Source organism: Hypanus sabinus, chromosome 18, assembly GCF_030144855.1.
Source record: "Hypanus sabinus isolate sHypSab1 chromosome 18, sHypSab1.hap1, whole genome shotgun sequence".
In the NCBI taxonomy this organism is placed as follows: Eukaryota; Metazoa; Chordata; class Chondrichthyes; order Myliobatiformes; family Dasyatidae; genus Hypanus; species Hypanus sabinus.
Genome location: NC_082723.1, coordinates 36,999,330 through 37,021,468, shown reverse-complemented (window position 1 = coordinate 37,021,468; position 22,139 = coordinate 36,999,330). Strand labels below are relative to the sequence as shown.

Here is a 22,139-nt window from a genome sequence, read left to right as displayed (position 1 = left end):
AAATGCAAGACAAATTCCTTATGCATGCTGTTTCCAAACAACTATCACTACCATAAATAACACTCTAACACAGATAGGTTTATCCAAAGTAGTGCTTGGCTCTTTCACTTCCTGTCAGAAAATATCCCATTACCTGCTTTCCCACCATCAATGCTGCAGGAGAGGCACTTAGCTAATTAAATTCATTGAAGGAAACAGTATAAGAACTGTGCAGTACCCACTAACTTCAATTTACAGTGAGCACAGTGGCAGCATGAGGCAACTCAACACTATTATGAATTGTTCCAACCATCTACAAGAAACATTGATGCTCAATTGAGAAGTTTTCTTTATCTATCTATCTATTTATTTATTTATTTCTTTTAAAGTCCAAGAAAGTCAAAACATAATTACACTTGGATTGCAAGTGAGGAAAGTCAAAACAGAAACACTGCACGACACAGCAAGGGGCACCTACTTCAATGTGAGTACCAATCTGTATTGTGGTTACAACAGGTCGTTGTGAGGTCCGGTATGGCGTGAAGGACTAAAGATCAACAATGGAAGTTATATTTCTGATTTACAGGACAATTAAATGTCAAACCACACCAGTGGAAAGTTACTTACTCGAATGGTTTCAGTTGCAAAGTGCTCATTCGCAATCATTTTATTACCAAATTCATCAAGTTTGATGATGGCACCAGCATTAGCCTGCACTTCAGCCTCAAACGCCTGATGCTTCTGCAGTTTACCCTGCAACATTAAAACAAAACATTGCAATTTTCTTTTCTTCTTTTGTGATAACACCAACTCTTGGTTGGCAACAATTCCACGGCACAAGCAGCATTTTGCCTGTAAGGTCAAGCTTCATTTTTGGAAGAGTAAATAAAAAGATCACATATGATGGATGAGCACCAATGAGGGATATTGTAGCTAATTTTAGTGCTACATGAAGTAGATACTCAAACACAGCATTTACTGGAATAGCACATCTGAAATAGCTCCCAATAGAATGTTCAATTAACTAAAAGAATGCAAATGAAAAAGGTATATGTTTGAGTATACAATGCCTCTAATAGTTGTTGCAATGCATGCATGCACTATTGACAATGATGTGGATAAAATTCCCCCCAAGGTGGATTAAATGAAAAGAAAAACTATGTAACCAGGAATTTCCAAAAGCTCTACATCTTGCAACTTCTATATTCTTTTGCATTTCCTCTCTAACTGCTCTCATTTATGAATCAACTGTGTCTTTATCTACAGCTTATTCTCATGGCAATCTTTGCTTCATCCCTTCTGATGTTATATCTATCATTCACCCCCATCCTCTCTACAACATTCTGATGAATGGTCTCTGCCCAAAACACCGACTGTTTATTCCTCTCCATCCACGATGCCTGATCTGTCGAGCTCCTCCAGCATTTTATGTTACTCTTAAAATTGATTGTTCTCTCCTCTCTTTCCTAGTTGTAATAAGAGTCTTCTGCCTGAAATGTTAATCCTTTTAATCTTTCCATAGATGCTCTCTAACATAAGGATATACAGGTCCTTCAGCCTCCAATATCTGTGCAGAGTATGACACCATATTAAATAATCCCTTCTGTGATGTGTTGAGTATTTATTTTAGATTTTTCTAATTTACAGGTTTTGAGTATTCATCCTAACAGAAGGTATCACAGTGATTCCTAAAATGGCAATCAGATAAAAATCAAAAGTACATAAATAATGTATGACAACTTTGAAAATTAAAAACTGCATAAATAAAAGAATCAAAGCTAAATTGGCTGGTAATCTCATTCTAGAATAGCTTAAATTGACAAAGTAAAGGTTAATTGAAACAGGAATGAAAACAAAACAGACGAAAAACTCAATACCTTCACAAAGCTAAAAGAAACAAACGGTCAAAGATACACCTGCAGATTGCTGGGATCCTTGTAGCTTTCATCTGATGCAATTTGCAGCTTCTCCTGAATCCACTTCTCCAATTCATCTGCATCACGGCGGAAACACTGAAAACTGTAAGAATCTTCTAACTTCTGTCTTCTCAAAAGAGAAAGTTCCTTGAACCGCCGGTACCTAGCACACAAATAATAGAATTGCTAGATTTGGTGCCCTTGGTGTTTTCCTCAGTCAGATAAAGCTAAATGCCATACCTTTCAAAACGTCCAAGCAAAATGAACAAAATTAAAACCAGTAAAACGGGCACACCAAGCACTGCTTTTAGAAATGAATATCCTATTGATTAAAGCAGTTAGAAGCATCTAACCTGATAACTTTCAAGTGGCAGTTGAAGTGCTAAGCCACTTTGGTAAATGTGGAGCCTATACTTAGGCAAAAGTGCAGATTTTAAAAATAATCCAGCCATTAAAGTTCACATCTGGCCTTCTAACTACATTGCATACTCTGGAACCTATTTCAAGACTGCAGGGAGGTTTATCAATGAAATTACATGTCAAATTATTCAATTCTGACATCATGATTTTATGAAAAATTTAAACTCTTCTGGGAATTTAATTTCACGTGGTCTACACAACAATATCTCTCATGCAAAAGTCAGTATGCCAAAACTTCCCATACATGTCACCACAATCTCCAGCCTAATCCAATTTGAACTTAATAAAAGCATAAGAATACTGTAATTCAAATAGCAGAAATGTTGCAAGTCACTGCAGGTAACTCTGGCAGGTCAGGTTTGGCCAGATCTCTCACAAGACGCTACAATGCTATTTTAGATTGGACCTTAAAATTGGTGCAGATGATAAATGCCTGCATTGGACCACCTACACACAAGCTGCCACTACTACAATTTTTCAATGTGATACAAACTACAACTTTTCCAATGTAATTAAAACTCATACCTGTCTAGCACCTGCTGACGTCTTTCTTGGATGTCATCTGCCGAATCTAGAATTTTCACTCCAGTGGAATCCATTTTCTGTTAAAACGAATTGATTACAAATTGATTTTTAAAACAAATTAATTTCCAAATATGACAATAAAATGAACAAAGTTCAATACACGCTTCAACTATATTTAATTCCTTTCCTGTAGTTAAAGTATTTCTCTCTCCTACCCCACTCGCCAACAACATTAACTGAGCATGTGGAACCACAGCACAAATCTTCAAATTACAATAAATTGTGCTATATGGAATTATCAAGAGCAGCTTTATGTCAAGACATTGCTATTAATCACATATGTAAAGAACCACTGTTGGATTTTGACCTTTTCTGTATCAATTTTCTAATAGTGCCAACTAATGTTCATGATTGATTGGACTAATGAGGAATTCAGCACGTTAAAACTCAGAACCTGAACATTCAAGACCTTACCCAACTAAAAAATCATGACAGAAGACACTCAAGACAGAAACAGCTAGTAGCACTTCACAAATATCTCCTTTAGCAAGTGAGACACTGATGGGCTGGGACATGAGTCAACCTACAGAACTATGTTCCCCACAATCAGCACCACAATCATGCAGCAAGTGAGTAATAGAAAACACCCACCAACTGAAAGTTATCAAGGCTTCTTGGCAAACAGAATCACAGCTGAATTATCTCTACAGTAATTGTAGAGTTATGCAGCACAGAAGCATGCCTTTCATTCCATGATGTCTATCCCAGCAATCCAGTACCCATCTAGACTGATCACACTTATCAGAATTTGGTTCCTCAAGCTCCTACATTTTTCAAATTCTTTTAGAATATTTATTTTTGGAAAGATGTACATGCCATCCTCTATATTGATGAACCTGGTGCTCCCAATATGGACTCCTCTACATTGGTGAGACCTGTTATAAATTGGCAGACAGCAGACAGCTTCGTCGAGAACCTCTGTTCCATTTGCCAAAAGCAGAGCTTCCCAGTGGCTGAACATTTTAATTCCAATTCTCATTCCTGCTCTGACATATCAGTCCACAGCCTCATCTTGTACCACAATGAGGCCACCCTTAGGGCGGAGCAGCAACATCTGGGTAGCCTCCAACTTAATGGCATGAATATCAATTTCTCCTTCTGGTAAAATAAAAAAAAATTCTCCCCCCCCCCCCACTTCTTCTATTTCTCACTCTGACCTCTTACTTCTTCTCACCTCACCTCCCCCAGTACTCCTCTTCCTTCCCTTTCTCCTATGGTCCCACTCTTCTCTCCTATCAGATTCCTTTCTCTCCAATACTTTACCTTTCACACCCAATTGGCTTCACATATCACCTTCTTGCTATCTTCCTTCCCCTCTGTCATCTTTTTGTTCCTCCTTCTTTTCCAGTCCTGAAGAAGGGTGTCAGCCCAGAATTTTGACTATCTGTTCATTTCCATAGATGCTGCCTGACCTGCTGAGTTCCTCCAGCATTTTATGTACATTATATGTCTTCATTTTCTTCTTGTGATTTAAGCTTTGCTTTATCTGCCCCACTGATGGTGCAGCTGGTAAGTAGCCCAAAGCACTAGGGACCCAAATTCAATGCTGACCTCTCATGCCATTTATGTGGAGTTTACATATTCACTTGTGACTGTGTGGGTTTCCCCCAGGTGCTCCAGTTTGCTCCCACATCCCAAAGACTTGCAGGGTGATAGGTTAATTGATTTCCCATAAATTGCCCTTAGCATACAAGCTACTGGTAGATCTGCAGGTGGTATAAAATGAATAAGAATAAAACGGGACGAGTGGAAAAATAGATGTAAACAGGTGCTTTATGGTCAACACGGATTGGAAGAATAAATGACCTGTTGCTATGCTGTGTAACCATCAGGCTACTTGACAAATACTCAAACTAGACCGCAAATTTTTTTTCCAGAGTTACGTACCCGTGACACGTGACAGTGGTGTACTTGTCACGTGACAGGTGTTGAAGCTATACTGGACTTGAGGTAATGGTCTTGTGATGGTGGAGTGACGTCATTTTCCCACCAGTAGAGGTCATGTGACAGTTTTTTTTTTACACAGGGTATAAAAAGAGGACCCCTCCCTGTGAGGAGGGGCAGTTCGTGGCTGGATTTGCCATGTTGACTTCATGCCACTGCGTGATTTAATGTTTTGACGCAGTTTAGTTGAAAGATGAAGTTTTATTTAATGCCTAAAGTTTAAAAGGTATTTGCCAGTAGTTTCTTTATAACACTGTTAGTTGAGAATCAGTGGAGAGTGAAGATCAGAGTTTGGGAGTTAAAAGATCGAGGAGAATCGATTTCGATGGTAAAACAGGTTCGACCTTGTTTGATCCTCATTCGGAAGGAATTTGTTGACTGTTCTCGTGTTAATCCCTGTGAATAATAGCAGAAAGGATTGGGAACAGTTTTGTAAAGGAAAGGTCAGTGCCTTTAAGCTGTTACATATCTTCGTAAAATTCTTCATGCGAAAAGTAGTTCGACTGGGAATTGCAACAACACGATGTGAAAGAGAATTTAAATCGTCTTAAAAAGTCTCTCCCTTAAATGGACTGTAAGAATTTTGAACTTTTGCAATACTACTTTGAAGAACTGTTTTTGCAACATCGCTTTAAGAACTGTTTAAGCTGCCGCACAGCAGTGAATTTCTAGTTACGTTAGAGATTTGTTTACTTTTGGGGGGGTTTGCTTTCAGTGTTTAATAAACGTATTATTTGTTATAAAAACCTCTGCCTAACTCATATATTTATTGTTGCTTGAATCCGTAACACCAGTTAAACATAAAGCAAGCCAAAGGGGTTCTGGGTCACACATATACTCTTCCAGAACCAATAACTTCCTATCTGACCTTGACAAATGAATGAAACCAAATCAGACTGTTTGTAATCTTTGAACCACACATACATTGCTTACTTCCAATTCCAGCTCAGTAAATGTTGTATATTTAAGAAGTCTCAAATCCATTTAATAACTGAAACAACATAACTCACATTTCAATGGTGTTAGTTTAATTTACTTTCCTTTTCCATTGTCAGAGAGCCTTCTGTGCACTTATCTCATCAAAAGCGTCCATTTTGAGCAAATTATTTATTTATTGAGATACAGCATGGAATAGGCCTTTCTGACCCTTTGAGCCACGCTGCCCAGCAATCCCCCAATTTAATCCTAGCCTAATCACAGGACTTTTTACAATGACCAATTAACCTACAATTGGTATGGCTTTGGACAGTGGGAGGAAACCACAGCATCCGGAGCAAATCCACGAGTTCACGGGGAGAACGTGCAAACTCCATTCAGACAGCAGTGGGAAATGAACCCGGGTCGCCTGTACTGTAAAGCATTGTGCTAACCACTAAGCTACTGTACATTGAATTTGACATTAGCAAGACGGACAATGAAAGAGAATGCTCAGGAAAAATATCCATGAAGTTCAAATGTGCCAGTACTCACAAGGATATATATATATTTTTTTTTAAAGGGGCTAACCAAATTTCAAGATAGCCACCAGAACAACATTAACCAAGCAAATTTTTAAAAAGCCATTTCAATGCTAAGCAAGTTCTAAACTGTTCTCAGTCAACCTTCCTAAAGCTGAAATAGTTTCAAATGTTCAGTCTGAGTCTCTTTGGTTCTCTCTGCTCATGTTGTACATACTCCTGAATAAATATGTAAAATTCACCTGCCAGAGCCCCAATGGCTCAGCATATGGCTTCATGTGAAGCTTCCTGTACTCCATGGCCCAATTTCCCAAGCACCCTTTAAACTTATCAGTTACAATGGAAATTTTATTATACTACGTGATATCTATAAAAGCAAATTAAGAGTGTATTGGATATTAATAGAAATAGTATACAATGTTCCAGAAAACAAGGGAGTCCAGCATCAAAATCCAAAATATGCCTGATTATTGGAGTTATAGTACGTTTAGACATTAGGAAAATTCTAGTTTTCAGTGTTGAACTTACACTGCATACGTTCAAACAAAATAAGTGTAATAAATTTATAGCTTAAGTTTGAAACACAAAGATGCTGTGGGTCCCAATTTCTGGTTAGTGATGTCAAGTACTCATGTCATTATGTCTGGATTAGTTACAAGATTTCAGTTTCAAAACGGAACTTGCGTTATCACATTACAGGAATTAATCCAACTTTCTCAGGTTGGGAGTGCCACAGAGTTAATGTTTGGGCTTATCAGGAGATTGGACTTGGATCAAGAGGCATGAGTTTTTAAAAGAGGTAGGTCTCGGGACTTACTTTCTGGTGAGTTTCATTTAATAGAAACCGAAAAGTGCGATATTCACAGACCTGGTCCAAGGGGCCCTGTCCTTTTGCCAAGCTCAGCTTTCTAAACACAGCAGCTGACACTTCTAAAGATTAAAGTGTTATTTTTGAATACGTTAAACTTCCAAGCAATATTTTATATAGCTGCTTGCCATAAATGGGAGCCAGTCTTCAGTTCTTAATGTTCAGTTCTTCATTTCTTTAATGGAAAGAAAAAACTAGTTTGAAATTAAAAAGACAGCTTTGCAAATAAGCATCTTCTATAGAGCCACAGACATGCTGGTCCTACAGTATCTCGGCTAAATGTTCAAAAGGTGCACTGTAAGACAACGGGCTTGTTTCAAAATAGCTGGCTACGTTATTTAGTTCAAAGAAGTTTGAAGACCAGATTGATGTCACAGCATATCAATAAATTAATCTATTAATAAATTGGAAGATATGTGTACTCATGGAATCAGCTTAACATCATTAATTGTGGGTACCTGGGATCTCTGTCTTGAGAAGCTTTTAGACCACTTGGGTTAAAAGGTATCTGGAAAAATATCACGTGTGTGAGTCACCCCAAGTGGCAGAGAAATGGTACAAATGTAATACAGCAGTTCAGGCTTCTTAGGAATGATCCAGGAACATCCAGAAGAATAAAAGAAACAGTGGATGAATTAGAATCCATTCCTCTACCTTCAATTTTTGTGATGAACAACTAGTTCATCTGCAGCATTGGGGTATGTCTTTTCTTCACAGGAATTATACCTGTGTGTTGGAAATCCTTTGTGTTTTAGATATGGTTTGTAATTTGGAAATCTTTCACAAGATAGAAATCCTGTGAATTTTAAATGTCTTTTAAAAATGTTGTTTGAACTTAAACATGTATCACTGGGAAAAAATGAACTAGGTTGAAACTACCTTGTTAGCTGGAACTATTTCCTCCTCGGTAGGAAGGTGGGATCCTCCAATAAAAACAGTGGGTATTAGCAGCTAAATTCACAGTGAAGGATAAACAGGGAAGTGAACTAGTCTCGGAAGAGTAGGAGTTACAGTTTAACCTTGCCTTAGTGAAGGTACACGTAGCTATCTATAATCGAATAGGGCTTAAGGTCTTTCTTTGAGCTTAGAACTTCGCAGTTAGCAAACTAAATACTGTCACAAAAGACACATTTACAAATTGATAACGATAATGATTGGCCTATAAGCTGATTGACAGCTGCCAATAAAAAAAATTATGGTCCAAGTAGAGCGGACATTGTAAAAGTGGTCAGAGTTATAAAATGAAAAGTTGAGGTTTATCCTCAGAAGGCTTTGGTGTGAATAAGTGTAGTGGTCCAGATGTGGGGAGTGAGAGCAACTCTTTCAAAACAATAGGGCTTCCGTATGAACGCAGAGGCACTGCTTTATATAATGCCCTTCGTCCTTAGTCTTTGATTCAGTGTAGGGAGGATAGCAGGGCAGTGCCCCTCCTGAGAGAGATGAGAATTAGGGAACCTCACGGTCTCCCTTTGGGAAGTGGACCCAGGCGCAGTTCCTGACAGACTGGGTCAAGGAACTTGAAATTGGATTATTCAAGATTATCTGGAAAGTTGAGGGCTTCATAATCAGCAGGAAAGGGTAAAATCAGGCAGAGCAACAGTGATAGTAGCAACAGAGTTAGGGGACGGACAGGAGATTCTGTGACCATAGAAGGATGCCGAGATGATCTGTCACCTCATGGGTGCTAGGGTCAACGATGTCTCTGAGCAGCTGCAGAAAATTCTTGACAGGGAGCACAACTGACCAGAGGTCAATGTACCCATTGATACCAACAACATATACAAAATGAGTATAAGGAGATAGGTAAAAAACTAAAATGCAGGACTTCGAAAGTAGTGATCACCAGATTGCACCTGGTGCCATGTGCTATTCAGTACTGGAATAGATGAATGTGTGGCTGAAGAGTTGGTGCAGTTGGCAGGGATTTAGGTTCTTGAATCATCAGAATCTCTTCTGAAGCACAGGCAACATGTACAACAATGGGTTACACTTGAATCAGCAGGGAACTGGTATCCTGACAAGAAAATTTGTTTTTTTATCACCAAGTGGGTTTAAATTAGATTGGTGGGGCTGGGTGGGAGTCGAACAAAGTCAGTAGGAGGATGGGTTTATGCCACAAGCAAAGCGTATAAGCATAGCAGTCAGAATCACCAGGTTTACAGTAAAAAATACAGATAGGACCACTGCTTAAAATTGCATCTATTTCAATGCACATTGCCTAAAAGGTAAAGCGGATTAAATAAAGTGTGGATTGCCTTTTGAGGACTAGGATATTGTAGTGATAATAGCAACATGGCAGCTTACTAGCATACTGATTATTTAGTTCTGATAGAGGAACAGGTAGGAGTGGAGAAGCGGATGAGATGTTACCTTTTTTTTATTGAGGAAGGACATAACAGTGCTTAGGAACGATTATTCCTGAGAGATCATCTAATGAGGATATTTGGGTAAAAATTAGAAATAAGGGACAGTCGCCTTGGGAGAGCTATATTATAGACCCCCTCACCCCCCCCCCAACAGTCAGCAGGAACTTGCACATAGTTGTAAGAAGGGTGGGGTAAAGCTAGTGAGTGATTTCAATTTTTTTGTTATCATCTGGGCCATCCAAAGTGCAAAGGGCTTGCATGAGGTGGAATTTTGTGCATGCTTTCAAGGCATTCTCTTCATGCAATATATGGATGTATTACTTGGGAAGGAACAAACCTGATTCTCCTCTGGGGGAATGATATGAGTGAAGTGAGTGAAGTAACTGAAGCGTCAGCTGGGGAGCACTTTGGGTCCAGTGACCACAATTATTTTTGTTTTAAAATAGTTATGAAAGTAATAGAACAGACCCACAGGTTGAAGTCTTGAATTGTATCAGGGCCAACCTTGAAGGCATAAATTGACTATTTAAATGGCAAGTGGGAGACTTTTAAAAGGGTCCTATCAAGAATCCGGGCAAAACCTTCCTGTTAAAGTGAATGGTGAACATGGGCAACTGAGACTAGCATGGAGGATGCTGTGATCAGCATGAACCAATTGGGCCAAAGGGCCTGTTTCCAGGCTGTATTACTCCGACTCAAATTCATGTATTTACAACTTACATCAGCAATTTGGCCCAAGGTCCAAATGCTATAGTGTCAGGTTTGCAGATGGTACAAAACTAAGCAGGATGAAAAGAGTATTCAAGGTATATAGGTAAGCTGAGCTAGCAAGAATATGACAGGCAGAATATTACATAGTAAAACCCTTAAGTTATCCACTTTTGTCCAAAACAGATGCACATTTTAAATTTTAGCTGTCCAAAGGGTCATGAGTGAACATATAGGTTCAGCACACAATTAGGAAGAAAAGTAATATGTTGGCTTTCAAGCACAAAGTTAAGATGGGTTATTTCAATTATAGAGAGCCTCTGAGACTGCACCCTGAATATTATGTACAGGAATGTTCTTCTTATCCAAGGAAGAATATACTAGCCACAAGAATGCAATGAAAACTCACAAGACTAGTACTGGATTGCACTTCCAATTTCAAAATTGCTTAATGTCACTTCCTGTACACAAGTGTAAAGGAGATGAAATAATTATTAATCTGGATCCAATACAACACAAAAATACATAAAATAAAGAACATATTAAATATAAATACATAAAATTGCTTATATACAGACTGATGTCCAGAAAGTAACGCGAGACATAGGAGTGTTTGTTCATAAGGTGACTGACAGAAAATGATAAAGTAGTGGTGATGGTGATGGGTCAGTGGGTGGAGGTGTTGATCAGCCTTACTGCTTGGGGAAAGTAACTGTTTTTCAGTCTGGTGGCCCGACCATGGATGCTGCGTAGCCTCCTCCCTAATGAGAGTGGGACAAACAGTCCATGAGCAGGGTGTGTGGAATTCTTCACGATGTTACTGGCCCTTTTCTGGCATCTTTCTGTATATGTGTTCTTGATGGCAGGTAGGCTGGTGCCAGTGATGCTTTGGACAGTTTTGACTACCAGTTGTAGAGCCTTCCTGTCCACCACAGTGCAGTTTCCATACCATGCAGTGATGCAGATTGTTAAGATGCTCTCCACTACCAATCTGTAGAATGACATGAGTATAGATGTGTTTAGTCCAGCTCTCTTCAGCCTCCTTGGAAAGCAGAGGCGTCGGTGAGTTCTCACGATTATGCAGAATGTGTTCTGGGTCCAAGAGAGATTGGTGCGTGATGTGCATTTCCAGGAGTTTGAAACTGCTTGCAGTTTCCACTGCTGTGTCCCTTATGTAAAGAGGGGTGTGAGCGGTGCAAGTTCTCCTTAAGTCAATAGCCATCTCCTTTGCCTTGTTGACATTGAGGAAGAAGTTATTTGACGAGTTAAGAAGTTCAACAGTCATGTAGTTAGACAGAGGATCAGAAATTTGTTCACCAATATCAGTGGACAATAGTGCTGATTGCCTAACTGAAATCCAGAAACAACATTCTGACGTAAGTGTCCTTATTTTCTAGGTGTGTCAGGGCCAGGTGCATGGCAGATGCTACGGCATCTGTCATAGAGCAGTTCCTCTGATGAGCATATTGGTGAGTATCCAATGTGGCAGGAATGGATTTTTTGATTTATGCCATGACCAGCTGTTCAAAGCACTTCCCAATGATCGGTGTTAGTGCCACTGGACGATAGTCGTTTAGTTCTAAAGGTCCAGAGTTATTTGGTACAGGGATGATGGCTGTTTGGAAAATGTGGGATAGAAGCCTGAGTGAAAGAAGAGTTGAAACATCAGTGACACTGGTTTGCATACTCCCTGAGTACTCAGCTTGGAATGTTGTCTGGCCCGGCCACCTTCTGGGGGGGGGGGGGGGGGGCGGTGAGGGTTGACTCTGCAGAGTGCCTCATGTCTGCTGCTGTTACACAGAGAGGCTGTTCACGTGAGAGGAAGGTAGCCTTCGTGGCTGGCATTGTGATGCATGCCTTTAAGCATGCATAGAAGTTAGAAGAGTCACTGATACAGTCAACACGACACTTCATTTCACAGTCAGTAATGCCCTCTATGCCCAGCCACATAAGCTGGGGATCATTATCAGACAGGTGTTCCTGAATGTTTTTGTGCATCAAGGCTCTGGATACTAAGATGAGGTTTCTCCTGGCTGCTCTGAGAGCTGTTCTGTCCATAGTGAGAATACCATGCTTAAGATACTAACATCGACTGCACACTTAATAATGTAGCCAGTGAAAGACGAGGAGTATTATTCGAGGTCTGTATCTTCTCCATTTGTGGTAGCCTCATTGAACATCTCCCTGTTAGTCTGCTCACAACAGTCCTGAAGCACATAGATCATGATGGTCCATTTGACTGGTTTCTCCATTTTCAGCATTGGTCAATGTGTTCAGATTAACATTATGGAGGTGTGTTCAGAGAGGCCAAGATAAGGGCATGAGTTGGTTTTGCAAGTACTGTGTCTGTTTGTATCAACGTGGTCCGGTTTGTTTGTTCCTCTAGTGGCCATGGCGACAGCAGCATTTGGGTAAAATGCCCTTAGGTTAACTTGATTTAAGTCACCAGCAGTTATGGAGAGACCGTCCGGATGGTCCGGATGCTGGTTTTGTAGAGAGTTAATTATTTTGCACAGAGGGGAAGGGTGGCAGGGGCTTCGGGGTTCTAACACTTTTACTGTCACTCATTCTTTCTGTTTTAATGTGAAGAGCAAGAATTTCAGGTTGTATACTGTATACATTCTCTGATAGTAAATAGAACCATTTGAAAGAGCACTGCAGAAATAGACAGGCCCCCACTTGTGTACTTAGTTAAGTACTCATTTGTAGCATGCTAAGTTCAGCAGACTGTAACTTGAGATATTTAATGACATACCTGTTAAGTTAAAATGGGTTACTGAATGTTTAGTTCTGTGTAGTTTAGGTTAGCAGTTTTTTTAGCTAGATGCCCAATTTAGTGCTTCACTGTTCATTTATAAATTAATACTTAATATGCTCACTCACAACCTGCTTTATTCACTAGATCCTCAAATCTGTTTCCGTGTTACAGTGGAGCTTTGGTTGACTGAAATCCCCAATTAAAAATTTTGAAACACTATACAAAAACTAGTGTTGTGTACAAGACAACCAATGAAAGGGGGACGTCACGTGATGACGTAGGATCGAGACGTGGAAATCCAGCTCTCCCGTAAAAAACTAATAAATTAATGTTTAAGTGAAGAAAAGTTAGTAAATATTTTCTAAAAACTACGTCTAAACTACTCAGGATTTTCCTTAGATATGCCTCCTAAACAGACAAAGAAGAAAACTACTACTTTGAAGACAGTACAAGCTGGGCCGGCCACCATGAAGAAGCCTCGGACTCAAGTGCATTTTACCTCCAGCAATACAGAACAGAAATCGGCGGCAACATCAACAGTCTCCAAGAAGGAGCAACAGGAACTGCGCATGTGCGCAGGAAAGGGCATGCGCAAACATGAGCAATTGAACTACAAATCCCAGCTACGATTGGAAGTGGAAGTGAAAATGAACCCGAGGTGGATTTGGATTCTCTGGAACATGCAGATGAAGATGAGGAAGTAAAAGAAGAACAACAGGAAGAGGTTGGAGGTGGAAGATATTCTGGAGACATAAGAGAAGCTTTGGCGCAAATAATGCACGAATTAAAAGAATTAAAAACATTAAAAATAATAAAAGAAGATATTAAAAATATGAAGACTATGTTTGATAAAATGGTGAAAAAACAGGAGAAAATGGACAAGAAAGTTAAAAAGCTGGAAGAAATAACGGGAGACACTATTGATAGAGTGAATAAAAAGGAAGATAATATTCTTGCCCGGACATCAGAAAGAAAACGACTGTTGGAAAAAATAGACATGCTTGAAAATTTTAGTAGATGAATTAATATTAAAATTATTGGTCTTAAAGAAGGGATAGAGGGAGAGGATCCAATAAAATTTTTTCAAAAACGGATCCTGGAAAATTTGGAAATGGAAGAGGGAACCCAGTTGATTGGAATCGAAAGGGTCCACAGAACCTTAAGACCAAAACCCCAACCTGATCAAAACCCACAACCAATCTTGATAAAATGCTTAAGATATCAAGATAAAGAAAAGATCCTGACGGCGGCTGCCCAACGTGCCAGAAAGAGGAATGAGCCATTGATGATAGAAGGGAAAGCAGTTCTTTTCTATCCTGATGTAAGTTATGATCTTTTGAAGAGAAAGAAGGAATTTAACCCAGCGAGAAGTTTTATGGGAAAAGGGTTATAAATTTATATTGCGCCACCCGGCAACACTGATAATTTTTTTGGATGATGGAAAAAGAAGATTTTTTACTGATCATCGGGATGCAAAGGAGTTTGCACAAGAACTCCCAAATATTTGCTAGACACAGTAAAGATTTAAAAGTGAAACAGATTAAAGATGAAGACGGGGACACTGAAGTGAGTTAATGGACATTAAAGACAGAAGAATAATTAAACATACTTTTAATTATATGATACAGGGGGAGAAAGGTAAAAAATTGAGAAATATTAATCGAGAGTAGTGATATTATTTTTTCTTCTCTTATATATACTTTTTTCATGTTACAAGGGAGCTGGCGGAACTTTGGATCGATCGCTACGGGATTCACGTGTGTAATCATGGTGTTTGCCATGACCTGCACAACGGAGGGGGGTAATGTTGTGTTTTTATCATTCACAACATTAGCAGGGGTTTTTTTTTTTCTTTATAATCTATTTTTCTTTTATCTTTCTTTCTTTGCCTGGATGATTGGAGGGGAGACACATAGCAACTTGAGAATTTTAAAATAATTCCCCAAGATACTACGAGAGTTGAAATATTATGTATTATTATAGACTGGAGTAACCCCGTTAAAAATAATGACTAATTTACTGAATTTTTAAAGTTTTAATGTTAATGGGCTTAATGGACCGGTGAAAAGAAAAATAATTTTAACATACATTAAGAAAATGAAAATAGATATAGCTTTTATACAAGAAACACATTTAACAGAGATAGAACATCAGAAATTAAAGAGAGATTGGGTCGGAAATGTTATAGCAGCTTCATTTAATTCAAAAGCGAGGGAAGTTGCAATTTTGGTCAACAAAACTTTACCAATTAAAATACAAAATGTATTAATTGATTCTGCTGGAAGATATGTAATTATACATTGTCAAATCTTTTCAGAACTATGGACTCTTATGAATATTTATGCACCAAATGAAAACAATGTAAAATTTATACAAGAGGCTTTTTTGAATTTGGCTGACGCACACGATAAAATATTAATAGGTGGAGTCTTTAACTTTTGTCTACACCCAGTTTTAGATAGGTCAACAAAGGTTGTTACAAAACCAAAAGTAGCAAAATTAACTTTATCATTGATGAAAGATTTAAATTTGATTGATATATGGAGAAGAATTAACCCAAGAGAAAGAGATTATTCATTTTATTCAAATAGACATAAAACTTATTCAAGGATAGATTTTTTCCTACAATCAGCGAATATTCAAGACAGAGTGAAAAACATGGAATATAAAGCAAGAATATTGTCAGATCATTCCCCTTGATAATGACAATGATAATGATGGATAAGGAGGAATCGATTTACAGATGGAGATTTAATTCAATATTATTAAAACATTAAGATTTTTGTGATTTTATGACAAAACAGATTCAGGTTTTTTTTAGATACAACTCATTCAGTTGATAATAAATTTCTATTATGGGAAGCGATGAAGGCATAGTTGAGAGGCCAGATAATAAGTTATACTTCTAAAATTAAGAAGGAATATATGGTAGAAATAGATCAATTGGAAAAAGAGACTACAAAATTAGAAAAAGAATCTCAAAGATATATGACAGAAAAAAGACAAAGACAACTTGTTAATAAGAAGCTACAATATAATACACTTCAGACATACTGAACAGAAAAAGCAATTATGCAAATTAAACAGAGATATTATGAACTAGGTGAAAGATCACACAAGATTCTTGCTTGGCAGTTAAAAACAGACCAGGCTTCCAAAACGATAAATGCAATTAGAACAAGTGTAAATAAAATTACTTATAAACCTTTAGAAATCAATGAAACTATTAATTTTTATTCTGAATTGTATCAATCAGAATCACAAAATGATATTGTTGAGATAGAAAGGTTTTTATCACAAATAACTCTCAAAATTGAATTCGGAAGAACAGAAGGGACTAGATGTGCCTTTTACAGTAAAGGAGGTTGAAGAAGATCTAGGATCACTTCAGAGTAATAAATCTCCAGGAGAAGATGGTTTTCCACCTAAATTTTACAAAAAGTTTAAAGATTTATTAATACCTCCTTTTATGGAGCTAATACACCAAGCGGAAAGAATGCATAAACTTCCAGAATCTTTTTCGACAGCTATTTTAATAGTATTGCCTATTAAACAAAGACCTATTTCAACAAAGTATTGCCTATTAAACAAAGACCTATTTCTTTGTTGAACATGGACTATAAAATAATAGCAAATATTTTATCTAATAGATTATCTAAATACTTACCAAAATTAATACACATGGACAAAAAAGGATTAAAAATTGACAATAGATAATAGACATTATTGGCAGAAAATGTAACTCGGTTACTTAGCATAATTCATTTGGCACAAAAGAGGGAAGAAATGAATGTGGCAATTGCTTTGGATGCAGAAAAAGCATTTGACAGATTGGAATGGGATTTTTTATTTAAGGTATTGGAAAAATATGGATTAGGAATATCTTTTATAAAATGGATTAAAATCTTAAAATACTAACACCAAAGCTAAGATGCTGACAAATGGCCAAATTTCAACATCATTTCAATTAACAAGGTTGTCCATTATCACCTGCTTTATTTGTGTTGGCAATAGAACCATTCGCTGAATTAATTAGAACTGACTCAGATATTATGGGTTTCAGAGTTAATCAGGAGGAATATAAGATTAACTTATTTGCTGATGATGTCCTGATTTATCTAACATTATCTAACATTTATCTAAAATTACATACATTGCGTAAATTATCTTCTAGATTGGAAGAATATGGGAAAATATCAGGGTACAAAATAAATTGGGATAAAAGTGAAAGTCTACCCCTTAACTAAAGGAGATTATAGTCAATGTCGATTAATAACTCAATTTAGATGGCCGATAAATGGTATAAAGTATTTGGGTATAATAGTTGATAATGATATAAAGAATTTATATAAATTAAATTTATTTGCCATTATTGAAAAAAATTCAAGAGGATCTTGATAAAATGGATGATGTTACCAATAACATTAACAGGTAGAGTCAATGCTGTAAAAATGAATATATTCCCTAGATTACAATATTTATTCCAAACATTACCAATACAATTACTGCAGAAATTTTTTCAAGAGTTAAATAAATGTGTGAGGAAATTCCTTTGGAAAGGTAAGATGTCAAGAATATAGTTGGAAAAATTGACATGGAAATTTGACCTAGGAGGGTTACAATTACCACATTTTAAGAATTATTACAAAGCAAATCAACTTAGATTTATTGCATTTTTTTTGATGAAGATAAACCGGCATGGATTAGAATAGAATTAGACAAAATAGGAGAAAATATACCAGAAGATTTTATATCTAAATGTGAATCTAAATGGATACAGGAAAAGAAAGAATCTCCTATACTAAAACATTTGATTGATTTATGGAATAAGATAAATGTTGATGATGAGATAAAGAAATCTTTATCAGCAAAGAGACCTTTAATTCAAAATAAACTTATCCCTTTTACAATGGATAATCAACATTTATATAACTGGTTTCACAAAGGGATTAGATATATAGGAGACTGTTTTGAAGGAGGTATATTAATGTCATTTGACCAATTAAAGAATAAATATAAAATATCAAATAACACTCTTTTCTATATTTTCCAATTAAGGGCTTATTTAAGAGATAAACTGGGTCAAACAATGTTATTGCCGAAACCTAATGAAATAAAAATTTTAATTCATAAAGGAAAAATTAAAAAAATTATTTCTGGTATGTATAATTTGTTTCAAAAACAGGCAATTAAACAAGGAATTCATAAGTCAAGACAAAAATGGGAAACTGATTTGAATATTAAAATTGATGAAACAAGTTGGTCAAGATTATGTCTTGACAGTATTGTAGCGGTGTGCCACACACAGCGCTAAAATTACGACACGGAGTCGGTAACTGCAGTCGAAGGAAAAAACTTTATTCGAAAACTTCAGCCTCACTTTTAAGCCTCTGTCAACCGGCCCCCCATGGCGCAGAGGCTCCAAAGCTCTGTGCTCGCAAACCCCCGTAGGCTATCTAATTGTGAGTCGGTTCGGATACGCCAGGAAATGGGTCGCCACATAACCCCCCCCCCCCAGAACCGGCGATACACCCCCCCAATGTCCACAGTCTGGGCCAGAACCTGCTGGAAACCATCCGGACAGTTGTCCGGATGGAGGGATGCGCCAAGTTATGAATGGAGTCGAAAACGCGGCGCCGCCAGGCTGTCGGGACGACGGGACGGGGCTGGCCGGTGGCGACGTCACAGAGTAGGGTCCTCTCACCCGGGCCCACGGGGAGGTCCTGGAGCTGCAAACCGGAGACTGCGGTTCTGTAACTCGGAATCTCCTCATCCGCCTGCTGCGCCTCTGCCAGCGCCTCAAAGTCTACCCCTTGGGAAAGGGCATGAACGGTAGGGCGAGAGAGCGCATCCGCCACGACATTGTCCTTACCCGAGACGTGCCGGACATCCGTCGTGTATTCAGAGATGTAGGACAGGTGGCGTTGCTGGCGGGACGACCAGGGGTCGGACGCTTTCGTAAACGCAAAGGTAAGCGGTTTGTGGTCCGTGAACGCGGTGAAGGGCCGACCTTCTAGGAAGTACCTGAAATGCCAGATTGCCAGGTAGAGCGCCAACAGTTCCCGGTCGAAAGCACTGTACTTAAGCCCGGGTGGCCGCAGGTGTTTGCTGAAAAACGCTGGGGCTGCCAGCGACCTGCGATGAGCTGCTCCAGCACCCCACCGACTGCCGTGTTTGATGCGTCCACTGTGAGGGCGGTAGGGGCGTCCATTCTGGGATGTACTAGCATTGCGGTGTCCGCCAAAGCTTCCTTCGTTTGAACGAAAGCGGCGGCGGACTCCTCGTCCCAGGTAATGTCCTTGCTCGGACCCGACATCAGGGCGAACAGGGGGCGCATGATCCGGGCAGCTGAAGGGAGGAAGCGGCGGTAGAAATTGACCATACCTACGAATTCCTGAAGGCCTTTGATCGTGGTGGGTCGGGGGAAGTGGCGGACCGCATCTACCTCAGCTGGCAGAGGGGTTGCCCCGTCTTTAGTAATCCTGTGGCCCAGGAAGTCAATGGTATCGAGTCCGAACTGGCATTTGGCGGGGTTGATTGTAAGACCGTACTCACTCAGTCGGGCGCAGAGTTGACGGAGGTGGGACAGATGCTCCTGACGACTGCCGCTGGCTATGAGGATGTCATCCAAATAGATGAACGCGAAGTCCAGGTCCCGTCCCACCGCGTCCATTAACCGCTGGAACGTCTGTGCGGCATTCTTCAGGCCAAACGGCATGCGGAGGAACTCGAAAAGGCCGAAAGGGGTGATGAGAGCCGTTTTGGGGACGTCGTCAGGATGCATCGGGATTTGATGGTATCCCCGGACGAGATCTACCTTGGAGAAGATCCGTGCGCCGTGCAGGTTTGCTGCAAAGTCCTGAATGTGCGGCACAGGGTAGCGGTCCGGTGTGGTAGCCTCGTTCAGCCTGCGGTAGTCGCCACACGGTCTCCAGCCCCCGTCGCTTTGGGCACCATGTGCAGGGGGAAGGCCCTTTTTTGGCAGTCGGACCGCCGGATGATCCCCAATTCCTCCATCCTCTGGAACTCCTCCTTCGCCAGTCGGAGCTTGTCTGGGGGAAGCCGCCGAGCGCGGGCGTGGAGGGGTGGTCCCTGGGTCGGGATGTGGTGCTGTACGCCGTGCCTGGGCATGGCCGCTGTGAACTGCGGTGCCAGAACCGATGGGAACTCCGCCAGGACCCTGGTGAAGTCGTTGTCGGACAGCGTGATGGAGCCGAGGTGAGGGGCTGGCAACTGGGCTGCACCCAGGGAGAACGTCTGAAAGGTCTCGGCGTGTACCAGTCTCTTCCTGGGCAGGTCGACCAGTAGGCTGTGAGCCCGCAAAAAATCCGCACCCAGAAGCGGTTGGGCTACGGCGGCCAGTGTAAAGTCCCACGTGAACTGGCTGGAGCCAAACTGTAGCTGCACCTGACGGGTGCCATAGGTCCTTACGGTGCTGCCGTTCACGGCCCTCAGGGGGGGACCCGGTGCCCTGCTGCGGGTGTCATAACTCGTCGGAGGTAAAACGCTGATCTCAGCCCCAGTATCGACCAAAAACCTGCGTCCCGTCCTTCTATCCCACACATACAGGAGGCTATCCCGATGGCCAGCCGCCGTAGCCATCAGCAGCGGCTGGCCCTGGCGTTTCCCGGAAACTTGCAGGGCGGGCAACAACGGCGGGCTTCTGCGCCCCACCGCTGGTGGTAGAAGCACCAGTGTTCATTGGGCCGGGGGTTGGCGGGCTCTGCGGCCGGGCCTGGACTGGTTTGCTGCTGGGAGCGTGGCTGGGAGATCTGTGCAATGGATGCCCCGCTCACCTTTTTGGCGTTCCACAGCAAGTCCGGCCGGGCTGCCACCTTCCGGGGGTCACTGAAATCCGCGTCGGACAGCAGCAGGCGTATGTCCTCGGGCAGCTGCTCCAGGAATGCCTGCTCAAACATGAGGCATGTGTGTCCGTCGGCCAGAGACAACATCTCATTCATTAAAGCCGATGGAGGTCTGTCGCCCAAGCCGTCCAGGTGCAGTAAACGGGCAGCCCGCTCACGCCGGTCCGAAAGTCCTGAGGAGCAGAGCTTTGAATTCCGTGTACTTGCCGTCTGCCGGGGGCGACTGTACGAACTCCGCGACCTGGGCCGCTGTGTCCTGGTTGAGGGAGCTCACCACGTAGTAGTAGCGGGTGTCTTCTGAGGTGATCTGGCGAACGTGGAATTGGGCTTCGGCTTGCTGGAACCATAGGTCCGGGCGCTGTGTCCAGAAACCCGGCAGTTTCAACGAAACCGCATGAACAGAGGCGGCGTCGGTCATTTCTGGTCCAAAAATCGTTTGGACCGTCGGGGTCACCAATTGTAGCGGTGTGCTACACGCAGCGCTAAAATTATGACACGGAGTCGGTAACTGCAGTCGAAGGAAAAAACTTTATTCGAAAACTTCAGCCTCACTTTTAAGCCTCTGTCAACCGGCCCCCCATGGCACAGAGGCTCCAAAGCTCTGTGCTCGCAAACCCCCGTAGGCTATCTAATTGTGAGTCGGTTCGGATACGCCAGGAAATGGGTCGCCACAGTATGACAAATACAATAAATGTTCGACTAAGATTAGTACAATATAACTTCTTACATCAAATATATATTACACCACAGAAAATAAACAGATTAAACTCAAATTTATCTGATCAATGTTTCCGATGCAATCAAGAAATTGGTACTTTTTTTACACTCTACTTGGTCTTGTTTTAAAATTCAACCTTTTTGGACAAATTTAAGAGTTTTACTGGAACAAACTATTGGAATACAACTGCCACATAATCTAACATTATTTTTACTAGGTGATATTGAAGGGATAAAAATCAAACTCCAAATTGATAAAAATTGCATTGGCAGTAGCCAAAAAGGCTATTGCAGTTACTTGGAAATCGGATTCATACTTAAGTATAGATCGTTGGAAGAATGAATTTTAGCTGCATTCCACTTGAAAAAATTACTTTTAAGAGATAAATATGAAATATTTCCAAAAATTTGGCACCCTTATTTACAAAAGATAGGATTAAATATATAGGTGCTCCGAAGATAAAATTATTGGTTATCTGGGGAAAGAAATAAATATACATATTAAAGCTATTATGAACTCCATGGAGCATGTGGGGATCTTCCAATATCCAGGCAT

The 22,139-nt window shown here is 40.4% G+C and overlaps 1 protein-coding gene across 8 annotated transcripts in view; it reads right to left on the bottom strand.

Moving 5' to 3' along the window:
* sptan1 (spectrin alpha, non-erythrocytic 1) overlaps positions 1-22,139 on the bottom strand; it is a 122,876-nt gene that overhangs the window by 89,218 nt on the left and 11,519 nt on the right. For all 8 annotated transcript variants that reach the window (XM_059994127.1, XM_059994128.1, XM_059994126.1 and 5 more), the window contains 3 exons: positions 2,841-2,917; positions 1,896-2,058; positions 607-732 (listed from right to left, as the gene is read on the bottom strand). In XM_059994127.1, coding sequence (XP_059850110.1) covers positions 607-732; positions 1,896-2,058; positions 2,841-2,914 — 363 coding nt within the window. In that variant the 5' untranslated portion in view covers positions 2,915-2,917. Of the gene's footprint in view, positions 1-606; positions 733-1,895; positions 2,059-2,840; positions 2,918-22,139 lie in introns of those variants that run through there.